This window comes from Puma concolor, chromosome A1, assembly GCF_028749965.1.
Source record: "Puma concolor isolate L17-30 chromosome A1, mPumCon1.1.hap2, whole genome shotgun sequence".
NCBI lineage: Eukaryota > Metazoa > Chordata > Mammalia > Carnivora > Felidae > Puma > Puma concolor.
In genome coordinates, this window is record NC_141667.1 from 158789212 (window position 1) to 158802934 (window position 13723).

The 13723-nt window shown below is 40.8% G+C and overlaps 1 protein-coding gene across 4 annotated transcripts in view; it reads right to left on the reverse strand.

Moving 5' to 3' along the window:
• Nucleotides 1–11363, reverse strand: part of CDC16 (cell division cycle 16) — a 44055-nt gene extending 32692 nt beyond the window's left edge. For 2 of the 4 annotated variants that reach the window (XM_086707682.1, XM_086707670.1), the window contains exons 1-11: nucleotides 11173–11362; nucleotides 9445–9499; nucleotides 9245–9342; nucleotides 8258–8296; nucleotides 7776–7916; nucleotides 6114–6273; nucleotides 5069–5160; nucleotides 4257–4390; nucleotides 3355–3434; nucleotides 2274–2323; nucleotides 999–1072 (exon numbers count right to left, since the gene is read on the reverse strand). In XM_086707682.1, coding sequence (XP_086563808.1) covers nucleotides 999–1072; nucleotides 2274–2323; nucleotides 3355–3434; nucleotides 4257–4390; nucleotides 5069–5160; nucleotides 6114–6273; nucleotides 7776–7916; nucleotides 8258–8296; nucleotides 9245–9342; nucleotides 9445–9499; nucleotides 11173–11220 — 971 coding nt within the window. In that variant the 5' untranslated portion in view covers nucleotides 11221–11362. Of the gene's footprint in view, nucleotides 1–998; nucleotides 1073–2273; nucleotides 2324–3354; nucleotides 3435–4256; nucleotides 4391–5068; nucleotides 5161–6113; nucleotides 6274–7775; nucleotides 7917–8257; nucleotides 8297–9244; nucleotides 9343–9444; nucleotides 9500–11172 lie in introns of all 4 variants that reach the window. The other 2 variants (XM_086707678.1, XM_086707689.1) reach the window with 2 other exon arrangements.
• Between the last annotated feature and the right edge of the window lie 2360 nt (nucleotides 11364–13723).

Below are 13723 nucleotides of genomic sequence, written 5' to 3' on the forward strand. Positions count from 1 at the left end.
GCCTACTCCAGGAAAAAGCACAAGCAAGTTCTTCTAAAATGCTTAACATTCAACTGACCAGAGAACTCCCTGTTTTTCCGAGTGCAGGATCCTTATGAGTCATCCTACCAATTTTCCTAACAATCCTGGGATACAAGTATTGTATCATTCCCATTTTTAAAGAAGAGAGGGTCAGAGGTTATTAACTTTCCCAAGGAATTACAGCTAGCAAGTGGTAGGGCTTGTATTAGAATTCAAATCTATGTCCAAAGTTTACACACTTTTTCTTAGATCCACTTTCCCAGTTTGTTCATGTGGCTGAAATCACACTTATAAAGTAGCTTGACTGGGCTGCACACAGCAGATCCTTATATAAACCAGTTCACTATGACAAGAATTCTGTTTTATAGTCACATTTAGTGACCCTAATCTCATGTAGTTTCATGTAATTTCACAAGTATTAACAAAAGAAGTCCTAAAGTTAAAAGGTGCCGAGTATCTCTGTAAATGAAAAACAGGACCTTCCAAACGTCTATTATTGTTTCATGTTTTTTCTCACTTATAATTTACACACATCGTAAATTCCTTGAGAATAAGGTCTACACCACTGACTTTTATATCCCCTCATGACATCTTATAAAAAGGTATATAACTGGGGCACCTGGGTGGCTTAGTCAATTAAGCAGCTGACTCTTGATTTTGGCTCAGGTCATGATTTCACAGTTCGTGAATTTGAGCCGCACGTCAGGCTCTGTGCTGACAGGGCAGAGCCTACTTGGAATTCTCTCTCTCACTCTCTCTCTGTCACTCCCCTGCTCTCATGTGTGCACTCTCTCTCACTCTAAGATAAATAAACATTAAAAAAAAAAAGGTACATAATTGATGCAACTGAACTGAATCTGAAAAAAATTATTCTTTCATACTGCTTTTAAAGTACTTAATTATTGTATTAAAAAGGATGAACAAGAAATCCCTTACTATGGGCTCATTACAGAGGGAGAAAGACAACAGATCCATACCTGAGGTATCTTCTGGCATGTTCATTTTTATGACCAACCATGAGATAATAGCATCCCACTGCAAACCAAGACACCTAAAAAGTTCAAAATTTACTGTGACCAAAGATGCTTGACTTGGAACTGGAAATCTCTAACATACCAGGCCAGAGGGTGGACTACACATTCCATTATGTGTTCTAGGTCAAGTTATTCTAGTTCAAGTTAGAAACTTCTTTGAGACAGGCTGTCTACTAAGGGTCCTAGATGAAAAAAGAACAGATTCTTCCTCAAAGTGCCTTCAACGATGTCCCTGCAGCATTCGATACAAGATGAGGTTCCTTCACACTTGGTACAAACACCAGCCTGAGTCGTGTCCTCCCTGGCTCCACCCAGGTTCTCACCAGCACTATGCAGGCTCGACCTCATTAGCAGACTTCTCTTGCACTGATTCTGCCTCTTTCTAAATTATTTTCATACTGGCCAAGGGCAGAGATTCTTGGGTGAGGCTTAGGCTTTGATCCCTAACTTCTGTCTCTAAGGACACAGTTCCTGAGTTAGTTTTAATCTCTGGGTCCCAGTTGTGTTCCAAGGTAGCCTAAGAGACCCAATGACCCAACTACTGCACAATTCGGTAAGTTATGCTGTACGTGCAAGGTGAGGAAGCCACCAAGTAATTATTAGCATCACTTACGAGAGGTGAGAGTATGACTTCCAGTTTCAACATTTTATTTTTCTGTATATCAAGTATATTAAAAAAAGCATATATTATTTCTGTAACCAGAATAAAAGGATTTTTGTTTTAAGCTATTGTTTCAAGATACTTAAAAAAAATACTTTCATGGATTTGAAAAGCTAACGCCACTTCTAATTATCATAGCACTAGGAGGTCCTCCTCCAACACCTTAAAATAAACATTATTTGGGGGTGCCTGATGGCTCAATTGGCTGAACATCCGACTTCGGCTCAGGTTGTGATCTCATGGTTCGTGGGTTCGAGCCCCGTGTCAGGCTCTGTGAGCCTGCTTTGGATTCTGTCTCCTTCTCTCTCTGCCCCTCCCCTGCTTGCACCCTGTCTCACTCTGTCTCTCAAAAATAAATAAATGTAAAAAATAAATAAATAAATAAATAAAAATAAATAAATAAAAATAAATAAATAAAAATAAATAAATAAATAAATAAATAAACATTATTTGCTTGAACTTAAATATAAGTTACTACCTAAAAGCCAGTTAAGTATTTTTTTAGAGTTCAGGTAAGAAAAAAACACCATAAGAAAAAAAGGTTTACATTTACTTACAGGATTACTAGGATACAGATCCACCAATTTATGAGAAAGGTAGAAAAGTTCTACATTAAAAAAAAGAAAAAAAAGAATTAGATCCAGTCAATTTTAAGATATGACTTTCCTCTAGTTACAACTCTTCACGATCAAACAAATTTATTCTTATAGTAACACTTTCATAGTTTTCTATTTACTTAATAAAATACACAACTACTACAGTTGTTTCATTCACAGCCCCCCACCAACCTCTTACCCTACAAGTGGACACTGAGTGCTTCTGGAGTGACTGGAAAACTGGACGAGTCTCTCATGATAAAGCACGTCATGGTGCTTGAGAAGTAATTTCAAAGCTCTTCGCTTATCTTCATAACTGGTGTCACACACTCTGTGCCCTTATTATGGACCATCTTAACTACCCATAACCAATTTGAGTGATCAAACTTTCAAGTTTCAAATCAGCAAGATGATTTCTTCTTGAGTAACGTGTAAGTCCTAACACATCATGATGAAGTTTCCTATGTGCAGATTTGGATCCATTAGACCAGCACAGCCGGAGTGTCCACATCTCCAACAAGCTTCTAGGAGATGTGATGCTGCTGGTCCATAGACCACAACCGGAGCAGCAGGGGTTTGGAATTGGAGTGTCAGGCTTTTTAAACTCCTGACACAGCTTAAAAGATTTAAGGGCAAATAACATCCAAACATAACTAAATTGTTTCTGAAATGTTAAAGTATAGGAAACACAAGCAAAAACTCTGCCCCCACCCAGTTTCTAAACTATTTTCTATCAGTTTTCTTAGGATTTTACAAAAAAAAGAAAAACTATCTGCCGATACTCTAAAGCTTATACAACTTAAACCATAAAGTACATTTGACAACAGGAAGCAAGGGAAAACAAACATTGTTCTGTAGGCGTAAGAGAATTGATCCTCAGTCACTCTGATAAGCTTTTCTTACACTAGCTGTTATTTTTGTCAGAGAACTCCATTATGTTGTTAACTGTAATCTCAATTATCCAGGACTTGTGAGACATAATGTTAAGTTACAGAAAATTTTTTTGTCTTAACAATTATTATTTTGATTTAAAAAAAATTACCATTTGCTTTATTCAGCTCCACAAGTGTCCCTATATGTACAGGTAAACAGTTTGCATGGAAAGGATCTTTCTCCATTACTCTGAAAGTCAAAGCAACATTTACCATGTCAGAAGCAATACATAACAGAACATACCTCATTAAAATAGCTATGTCTAAACAGTCATTACATCTTTATGTAAAATACTTTTTTTACTTTTTTAACTCCATTACCTTCAGGTTGGCTCAATTAAGGTAATGATTATCTTATAAATGAAAGGGAAAATTCTGGTTTATTTAGAAGGAATAAAAATAAACATTATCACATACATTTATCTTAAATCAACAGAATTACAAAATAAGCAGTCTAATTACTAAGAAGGATTAAAAACAATATGAAATATTAAACAGATCGTATTTGTCAATTAATATTTTTGTGAATTCAAGGATGTTAAGTAATCCCAAAGATCTGTTAAAAATAGCATATGTAATTTAGCTACAAGACAAGTTTGAATCATGAAAACTGGTATGGTGGGGGTGGCAGGGAGATGGCTTAGCTACTTAGTAAGCCTGACTGAGCACCCAGCATCTACAGGATTTGACTAGTTCCTACTTTAAAAGAAGGGATTTTATGAGACTATGTGCCAGAATGGTATTTTCAAATTTGCAAATTATAAAACACTGAGACGAGGGAATTGTCTATTCCCAAGGCAATGGACTAAACCGATAAGTGCCCATAAACCTGTGTCTGTAAATTGCTCTTTTAAGATAACAATAACCCTTCTAGTAAACTCTGCAAATTGTAAAGGCAACTTCAATTATCACCAATTAGTTCAAGCTTATTCACAAAGCAGCCCTACATACTTCTTAGGTAAAATGAGAATGGACTCTATGCTCCTACACAGAAATAAGTGGATATACTTACACAGAAGTAAGCTTGTAGCACATTTTAAAATCACAGTTATAATAATGTCTTTCAGCCAAAGACACTACCACATCCAGATTCTCCTGCAAACCATCTACAGACTCGGGGAGGACAGTTTCACTGGGTTTATTATACTGCAACAGAGAAAGGGAAACATGAACCCAATGTGCAGTACAAATCAAACGGCAGACTCGATCTGGCCCAATGGCTCAAGGGTTTACACAGGGCAGGTGTGAACCTCTGGGAGCCCTGACTTTATATCTTATCAGCCCTCCTCTCAATCAGCTGGACTCTCTTCTCAATTTTATCACGGAGTTCCAGGGCAGGAAGTATTTTACAAACCAGAAGTTCAGGGGTGCCTGGGTGGTTCAGTCAGTTGAGCATCCAACTTCGGTTCAGGTCATGATCTCACAGTTTCTGAGTTCGAGCCCCACATCAGGCTCTGTGCTGACAGCTCAGAGCCTGGAGCCTGTTTCAGATTCTGTGTCTCCCTCTTTCTTTGCCCCTCCCCCGCTCATGTTCTGTCTCTCTCTCTCTCTCAGAAATAAATTAAAAAAAAAAAGTTCACTAAGCATAAGAAAAAAATCCTCATTTTCACACAACGTCCCACTTATGTTACAGTTCAATCTTTTAGCATAAGGAATCCCTAGAAAAAAGACATGTTTTTGGATGCTTTTTAAGGAATCATATCATCTATTCTTGCAAATGTGCTAATAAAAATTAAGTTTTAAAAATTTAACTAGTAAAAGAATAGATGCCAAATTTAGTAAAATAGTTACATAAAGCAAAACTAATTTTGTGTTTTTACTCACCTTTTTTAATTTGTTCTCAAATAGAAAGCGTAGCAATTCCTGTTCTTCAGTACAGAGCTTGCTAAGAGGTAGTGACTCAAGAAGTTCTTTCTCTTAAAAATGTTAAGAAAAAAGAATGTCCTCACAGTATTTATGGGGGTAAAAAGGCATCAATAAAAAATATTCTTCTATAGTTCTTGGTCTAAGTAAATCAAACTCAAAAGAGAGAATAACAAGATCAAAATATACTTGAAAATCTAAGACAGTGGTTCCAGACCCAGGTGATAAGAACCACCTGGAGGGTTGAGCCATGAAGCCTTTTAGGCAATTCTGGTCACCACCAGATGCAAGAACCACCCGGCCAGTTTCCCAGCCTCAGCACTGCTGACACTCTATGTGGATAATTCTGTCGGTTGGTTGTCCCACACCACCACAGGATGGTTAGCAGGATCTCTGACCTCCACCCACTAGATGCCATTAGCAACCTCCCATCCCGTCCCCAATTTATAAAAATCAAAAGTGTCCCTAGGGCACAAAATCAACCTGAGAACTACTACACTAGATAGACTAAAATGTGCTTGAACCCCACTAACACAACATCCCTATTTTCTCTGTGTTTCTTGCACATATCCACCTCACATTACTGCTGACATACTAGGTCTGTGGTTCTCAGCCTAGCTGCACCTTAGGGTCATCTGAGAGCTTTAAAACATCTGACGCCAGGGCCCCACTGCCAGAGATTCCATTCCACTTGTCTGGAGCTGGGACCTGCACCCTGATGTTGTTAAAGGCTTTGAGGTAAAGCCATGTTGGGCATCTCTGAATCAGATACTGAGATCTTGGTTTACACTATCTCAAGTTACTTCCCAAAAAGATGGCCTCACCACATCACAACCCTAAAGATTCTGACAGCAAAGGGCACTGCACAATCCACCACTGTCCTTTGCAATGTGCTTCAGGTCTGTTTAAACATGCATAGTCTGCTGTTGACTGTAAAGGTTTCAGAGAAAAAAAAATCCAAATGATATTAATTGTGCTAAACATGAAAACACCTGAGTTTCCAAACCTTCTTGAGCTGTCAACATGTGGTGTGATGTTAAAAGATCAAATGCTTCAAAACAGTAGGCATCCAGCTTCAAAGCTTCTTTGTAGCTATAGGTAGCTAGGGCTCGGTTATCCAGAGCATCATAGATTTTCCCTCGTAAAAGACAAATAGAACTCTTTATCTGTTGGAAAAATATGATGAGTCATGTACTAAATCAATACGTCGAAATTTAATTTTTGATCAGAATGATCTATTATCTTAAGGCTGAGACTTCTCTTGACCTCTAAAATAATTTATTCAATCCCAACAAATTAACAGAAACAGGAAAGGAAGTAAAACTTCTCTATCTTCCCTAGGCTCTCCTCACTTCAACAATCTTTAGAACTACAGCACGTCACTGCTACTTGGTTCCTTATCTGTTCTGTCTCAAAGAGGGTAATGATTTAGATAGTAAGCAGAATACAAATATTAAATTAAACTCAGACAGTTTGATAGGCGGGTCACAATGAAAGGATCTTAGTAATAAACACTGAAAAACTGGTGGCAATAAGGTACCACGATTAGGGTCATGAACTTGTAGCATTGGACAGACCTGAGTTAAAACCCCAGCTCTGATGCTTCCTAGTGACCCTGGACAAGTTTCCTTCCCTCATCTAACTTACAGGGCCCTGTGAGAAGCAGAGGTGCTAGTCTTCTGCAAAGCGAGTACATGTGAGGTGTTCACAGAGTAGCCACCTCACCACTACCACTAACAAGAGGATGTGGGCAGCAATCCAACCTAGATTCTAGACTCTGAACCTCAAGAAACATGCAACTAAACCTACAGATGATCCAGAGACGGGCAGCTAAAACTGGTAAAAGGACAAAGCAGATTCATCATAAAATCCAAACTTAAAAATAAGAGGATGTAACAAGGTGTAATCTTACACCAATGCAGTATCTTATGACTTGTAAATAATAATAATAATAATAATAATAATAATAATTTCATAAGATAAATAATGTATTACAAACAAACCATGTATTTCTTAGCAGGTAAATGGTAAGTAGTCCAAAAATAATAATGGTAATACCAGACTCCCTCATAAATACCTTTATTAGCAGAAAAATAAACGTGCTCCTTAGCACATAAATAGTCTCAAGAAGGCTGTTAAAAAAAAAAAAAAACCAGAAAAAAAGAAAAAATAATAACAGTTGAGATTAGTAATCTGTGAATGTCATTTATTATGTTACATTATATAATCTCTGCCAACAAGGAATTTGCAATTTCAGGCAGATATGAAGTATACAAACTGAAGTAAACAAATTACATAAAGAGTAACACCAAACCACTCCCTGGAAAGAAGCAAACTATGGTTTCCTGGGGTAGGTATTGAAACACAGTAAGAAAGGGAAAGGTTATTCCATCTGTGGGAGTAATTTAAGGCATCAAATATGAGAAGAAAGCTCTCAAGTCAGCCTATTTCAGACTCAAGCATATGAGGACATAGCTATAGCTTTCCATCTAATGACTCAGAAATGTCTTGGAGTCTTCTTGTGTTTCAGTGGCAAATTAAGTAAGTTGGCAACTGAACTGTTTTAACATGGTGATACTGAAATAAAAGAAAGTGATTTATGTTTTGCATGTCGTGTGAGTAATTCTTACTGATGTTACTGAAGTATGCTTATTGCAGCATTACTTACGGAGGACTGTGACATTTCCCAGTCATTGGAGGGGTCTTTCAAGCCACTTTCATCCTTCAAGTACTTCTCAAATAACCTTTTGTTGATTGGCTCCTCCATGTCAAGAATATCAAGTGCCTGCTGATGCTCTTTCGCAGCATACTGTGTTGTGCAAAAGCCAGAACTACTGTTTATCACCTATCACTTCGAACACTAGACATACAAGCAAATACTGTCAATTTTAAAAGGGTCATAGAATATACCTACTCATTACTTATATTTAAAATGTAGAGCTTAAAATTTCAAATTCTAAGGCAGAGTTTTCTTCATGCATGTCAGATATTGGTAAATAGAGAATCAATATTTTATAGCACACAATACTAAAGAAAAGAACACTTCCTCATGAATACTTTACTAATCTGCCAGCTCCACCACCAGATTTCTGTATAACAGCAACATAATTAAACTTTTACCAAGAAAATTAAAACAGATGGCATACTTACATGGCATCTAGCTGCGAGGTAGCGGCATGCTTCATACAGCTAGGAGAGAAAACAATCTGTTAAGGAGGTTACGGCAGGAAGACGCAAACACAGTACTCGTGAGACATAAACTATATAAACTCTGGAAGAACGGCATAAAAGTACTAGCAGTTAAGAAAATATGTGCAAGGGACAGAGGTGGAGGGGCTGGCCAGCATTCCAGGCACTGAGCAGGGACACTCCTCTATGGGACTGCAGACAGTCAGTTTGCACATGTTACTTGTACAGGTGGTGGTGGTGGGTTCGACACCGATGGAGAGAAACCACAGGGACTCTGGTGCCTATGTAGGTGGTGGGAAATCACTGATTGATACTGTCAGTGCTATAATCAGGTCTGTGTTTCTGTGTTTTAGGAAGACCACTCTTGTGATAGTTTAAAAGACTGCTAAAAAGAGTCAGGGAAAATGGAAGTGGGAAAGATATTATCAAAGAAAAGAGACAAGAAGCTAAAACAAAACAGACAAATTAAAGGCCTGACATGTATGAGCAGTAATGAAATGGAAAAGAATATCCATAATTTCAGAGTTACTTAGAAAACAGAATTTTCAAAACTGAGTGATTAGATTGGGGGACAAAAGTGACTGAGATTAGGAATAAGAAAATTTTTCTTTACATTCAATAAGAAAAATTGAATCCTTTTAAATAACTTTGACATTTAATCTAATGATATTTTTTTAATTAATACCTTTCATTTTTTTTTAAGTTTATTTATTTTGAGAGAGACAGAGAAAGGGCTCAAGAGGGGTAGAGAGGGAGAGAGAGAGTTCCAAGCAGGCTCCATGTTGTCAGTGCAGAGTCCGATGTAGAGCTCGAACTCACAAACCATGGGATCATGACCTGAGCTGAAACCAAGAGTCGGACACTTAAACAACTGACCACCCAGGTGCCCCTCATCTAACAGCATTTTTGAAAAGTTTGGGAAGCTTTAAAGTTCACACAATCACTTACTTTGTCCAGTTTTCGTGACCGAAGTGCATGAGCTGCTCTGTGATATTGCGCTGTCAGGTAAAGACACTGAGCCAACCAATAAATGTCCTGGGGTTCCTCTGGAAGGAAAAAAATCACATAAATGGTCAGAGGCACAAGGAAAGATAGAAAAGTTTTTAAAATATAGAAATCAGAAAAAAAAATTACAAGTTGTCACTTACCATGAGAGAGTGAAGCTACTTTATCTGCCCAAAATAGAGCACTTTGATACTGTTGCTGTATCAAAACATAAAAAGTAACCACCTTGTTATTTCAATAGTTTTAAACAGATATCTAATATCGTTAGAATGCTATATAATAAATCAACATCGTAATACAATTTTTTACATGTAGCAAAGGTCTACCAATCTTATCTCCATTTTACATCTCAGCTAGGTGAGTTTTGGTTCAAAGGTACATAAACATTATTGTAGGCTCTTTGATACATACAGCTCAAGAAGGTAGGATTTTTTTAAACTTATACATTGTAAAAATGTATAAGCAGGTATCTAAGACAGTAGATAATTTAAACAATTATTTTGCAGTTATCTCCTCATTAGCAACGTTCTGTCTTTGTACAGTTCTTGAACACCAGCTAGGTACTCTGTCACCAGTCAATCTGGGAAAAGGAATGCTTATAGAATGGTTACAAATCTGCTCAAGGTAGGTGCCCCCAGGGTGGAAACCGGACCTGTCTCATCTCTCACTACATCCCCAGAACCAAAAGGAAAGTGCTCAGAAGCACCTGTTCAGTTCAACTGACTCACCAACACAAGACCCTAACATACCGCAGGCATCTGGCAGTGTTATGTCACATCCATTAGAAACATTTCATATCAAATATGCTTTTCCCTCCCCTTCCTGGTTTTCAACTTACTTGGAGAGTATAAATTTTATAAAACTAAATGACCTTGGGGCGCCTAGGTGGCCCATGTCCTGATCTCAGGGTTCTGTTGGTGGTTTCAAGCCCCAGGATGGGCTTTGCACCGACAACGCAGGGCCTGCTTGGGATTCTCTGTCTCCCTCTCTCTCTGCCCCTGCCCTGCTAGCGCTCTCAAAAACTAAACGTTAAAAGCAAACAAACAAACAAACAAACAAACAAACTACCTGACCTTGTGGATAAAAGTAATGCTGCTGATTCTGGAGACACTTCCTAAACAAACTGCTGCTCATTCACGGGCAGTGCAGGGAATACAGACAGAGTTAACATTTATTTTTTATTAAAAAAAAATTTTTTTTAATGTTTATTTCCTCCTGAGAGAGACAGAGTGCGAGCCGAGGAGGGGCAGAGAGCAAGGGAGACACAGAATCCGAAGCAGGCTCCAGGCTCTGAGCTGTCAGCACAGAGCCCTACACGGGACTCGAACTCACAAACCCTGAGATCATGACCTGAGCTGAAGTCCGTGTGGCTCAACCGACTGAGCCATCCAGGCGTCCCAACATGAATTTGTTAAAGTACTGATTTGACACAACAGGCTTGTTTGTATCTTTATTCACTTAAATTCTGCCAAATAAGAATTACAACTAAGCTTCTCGAAACTTTTCCATTAGCTAGCTAAATTCAAAGGCCATCCTGCAACTTTCCTCCTAAAATAACCCTTTAACTTCCACTGAGCAGTAAGTTTGTACTGAGCACCCACTGCGCGCAGCAGTTAGGACGGCTGCAGAGCGGGAGTCAACACGTGTAAAGCTCGCGCTGCGCTTTGGTGGCTTGCGCTCCCAGGGCTTCTGGTCCTCCCAGATGCAGAGAGGGCTGAGGGGCTGCCTCCCTCCCTTCCGGGGCTTCAGCCCAGGCCCCGCCGGACGAAGCGCCTGCAAGACCCTGACGACAGTTACCCTGCGGGCAAGGGCTCGGGCGCGCTGGCCTCAACGAGCCCCGGGGCCTGCGCTCCCCGGGCTGGGCCGCCCACCTGGTCCAGGTACTGCCGGACACGCTTCCGCAGCCGCTCCAGGTTCATGGCCGCGCGGCCGGAGAATCCGGCAGAGCTTGGTCCACCGCCCCCGCGCGCGCCCTCCTTCCCGCTGCCGGCCGGGCCCGCCCCGAGTCCGCACAGCTGTTGCCAGCTCCCTGTCCGGCGCCGCCGGGATCTTCCGCTCCCGCCAGGCCCCGCCCCGGAAGTCCTTCGCAAACGTCTTCCCTCCGGCTCCAGATACTGGGGGCGCGCTGATGGTTCCGGCGCGCTCCCGTGACCCTTGGGTTGCCGGGGTTTGGGGACCACGGACGCCTTTTCTCCCGACTGGAGGGCTCTGGTAGCACGGTCGGTTGTTGTGTCCGGGCGCCGTTCGCTCTTTAGCTCGTTCTGGGGGGCGGGGCGCTCAAGGCCGGCAGCCGGGTGGCAGCGGGGGCGTGAAGGGGGGGGGGGGTGGCCCGCCTCCCGGATCGCCGCGGGGGTTGCCAAGCTTCCCCGTCATGTTGTCTTGCGGCCCTAGGGCCCGAAGCCCTAGGTAGAGGAAGCCGAGACCAAAAACAAGTAAGCTAAAAGGGCTGGCCAATTAAAACTTTGAATGGAGTGGGATTCGGCAATGAAAGGGAAGTGTTGACACCTGCTTAGTGAAGGACGCCAGCCCCCCAAGGACCACACACCCTGATTCCACTGGCGAGGGTTCGCCCACTGACTGAACCCTACTCAGGTGACCCTCAACCCCGGTGCAACCAGACCTCACTGTTGGACTTCCACGTGCCGTTCTGCATCGACCCATTTTAACAGGAGTTCCCGTGTCAGTTCAGCCGGAATCCCCCACCCTCCATGTGTGCTCTCCCTTGACGTATGACCAAAGTCCTCATCGCCTGCATCCCCCGGTCGGGTCTGATCACCTCGGCTTGCCTTCAGCAAGAGTCCTGTTGGTTCGGTTTATCTTTTTAATTTTTATTTTTGTAAGTTTACTTATTTGAGAGAGGCAGAGAGAGTGAGTGGGGCAGGGGCAGAGAGAGAGTCCCTAGTGGCCTCTGCACTGTCAGCGCAGAGCCGACAGCGGGACTTGATCTCACCACGGTGACCCTAACAGTGAGATCATGACGAGCTGAAACCAAGAGTGGAGGCTTAACCCACCAAGCCACCCAGGCGCCGCCGCATGGGTGGGTTTAGACCGAATCCCCCACCCTTAACTCTGATGTTTCCTCTTAATAATATTCTATTCAGAGACCCCCACCTTGCTCCTTGGCTATAGATTCCCGCTTGGCTTGTGCTGTATTCAAAGTTGAGCCGGATCTCTCTTCCTAACTGCGGATTTCCATCACAGTTGTCCATAACCCTATGGTGATAGTTCCCGGGCTTGAATAAAATCTTCCTTCCCATAAATCACCATGTCATTTCCAAACGTGAGAGGATTTTCCCCAGGTATCTTGTGCCTTTTGAATTTCAGACTATGTACATGTATTACCTTTTAAAGGTAGCTAAAACCTTTATAAATAAAAAGCCTAAAAAAGAAAGAAAATGCAGAATAACTAAAAGAATATAAAACTACCCATAAAGAATCCCACTCACTCAAAAATTCTTCTCTTAACACTTCTGTGAGTAATCTGCCATGTCTTTTTCTATGCATGCACATACACTGGTAACATGTTGAAATTTCTTCTGTATCTTTCCCTTTCCTTCACATCTTCCCAGAAAGAATCACTGTCAATTATTGTTATACACTTTATACTCTCCTTTCTGTGCTTTGAATGTACATATACACATTTACAAACATCTTTCTTTTCTAAAACATGATGATGTAATGTGTAATAACTCTGAGAATTGCCTTGTTCACTTGTATACATTAGAGATATTTCCCTGTCAGAACCTGCTTTGTTCTTTTTATGAACAAATATTTCACGAAAAATGTTTCATGTTATATTCATCGGACCAAGCTGGATTATGATGCTATACAAACTAATCCTTCACGTCATACCTGAGTGGCTGTGATGGTTAATTTTATGTGTCAATTTGGAGCACAGGATGCCCATATTTTTGGTCAAACATGATACTGGGTATGTTTGTGAGGTTTTTGGACAAAACTAATATTTGAATCAGTAGACTGAGTAAATAGATTGCCGTCCCCAATAAGGGTAGGCCTCATCTAATCTATTAAAGGCCTGAATAGAACAAAAAGGCAGAGTAAAAGAGAATTTGGTCTCTGCCTAACTGCTTGAGCTGAGACATTGATCTTCTCCTGCCTTGGGACTCAGACTCAGAGAAACTCACACCATTGGTCCTCTCAGGTCCCCAGCTTACTGACTTGAGACTTCTCAGCCTCCATGACTGCATTAGACAATTCCTTATAATAAATTATATATGTACACACACACACACACACACACACACACACACACACACTCCTCTCTCCATGGCTCCATTTCTCTGGGAAACTCAGATTAATACAATGGCCATTTCATTTAGGAAATCTTTGAGCTCCCCAAGTTGGGATTGTGTGTCCCTCCTATACTTTTTAGTAACACTCTGTATTTTCCTCATAGAAACA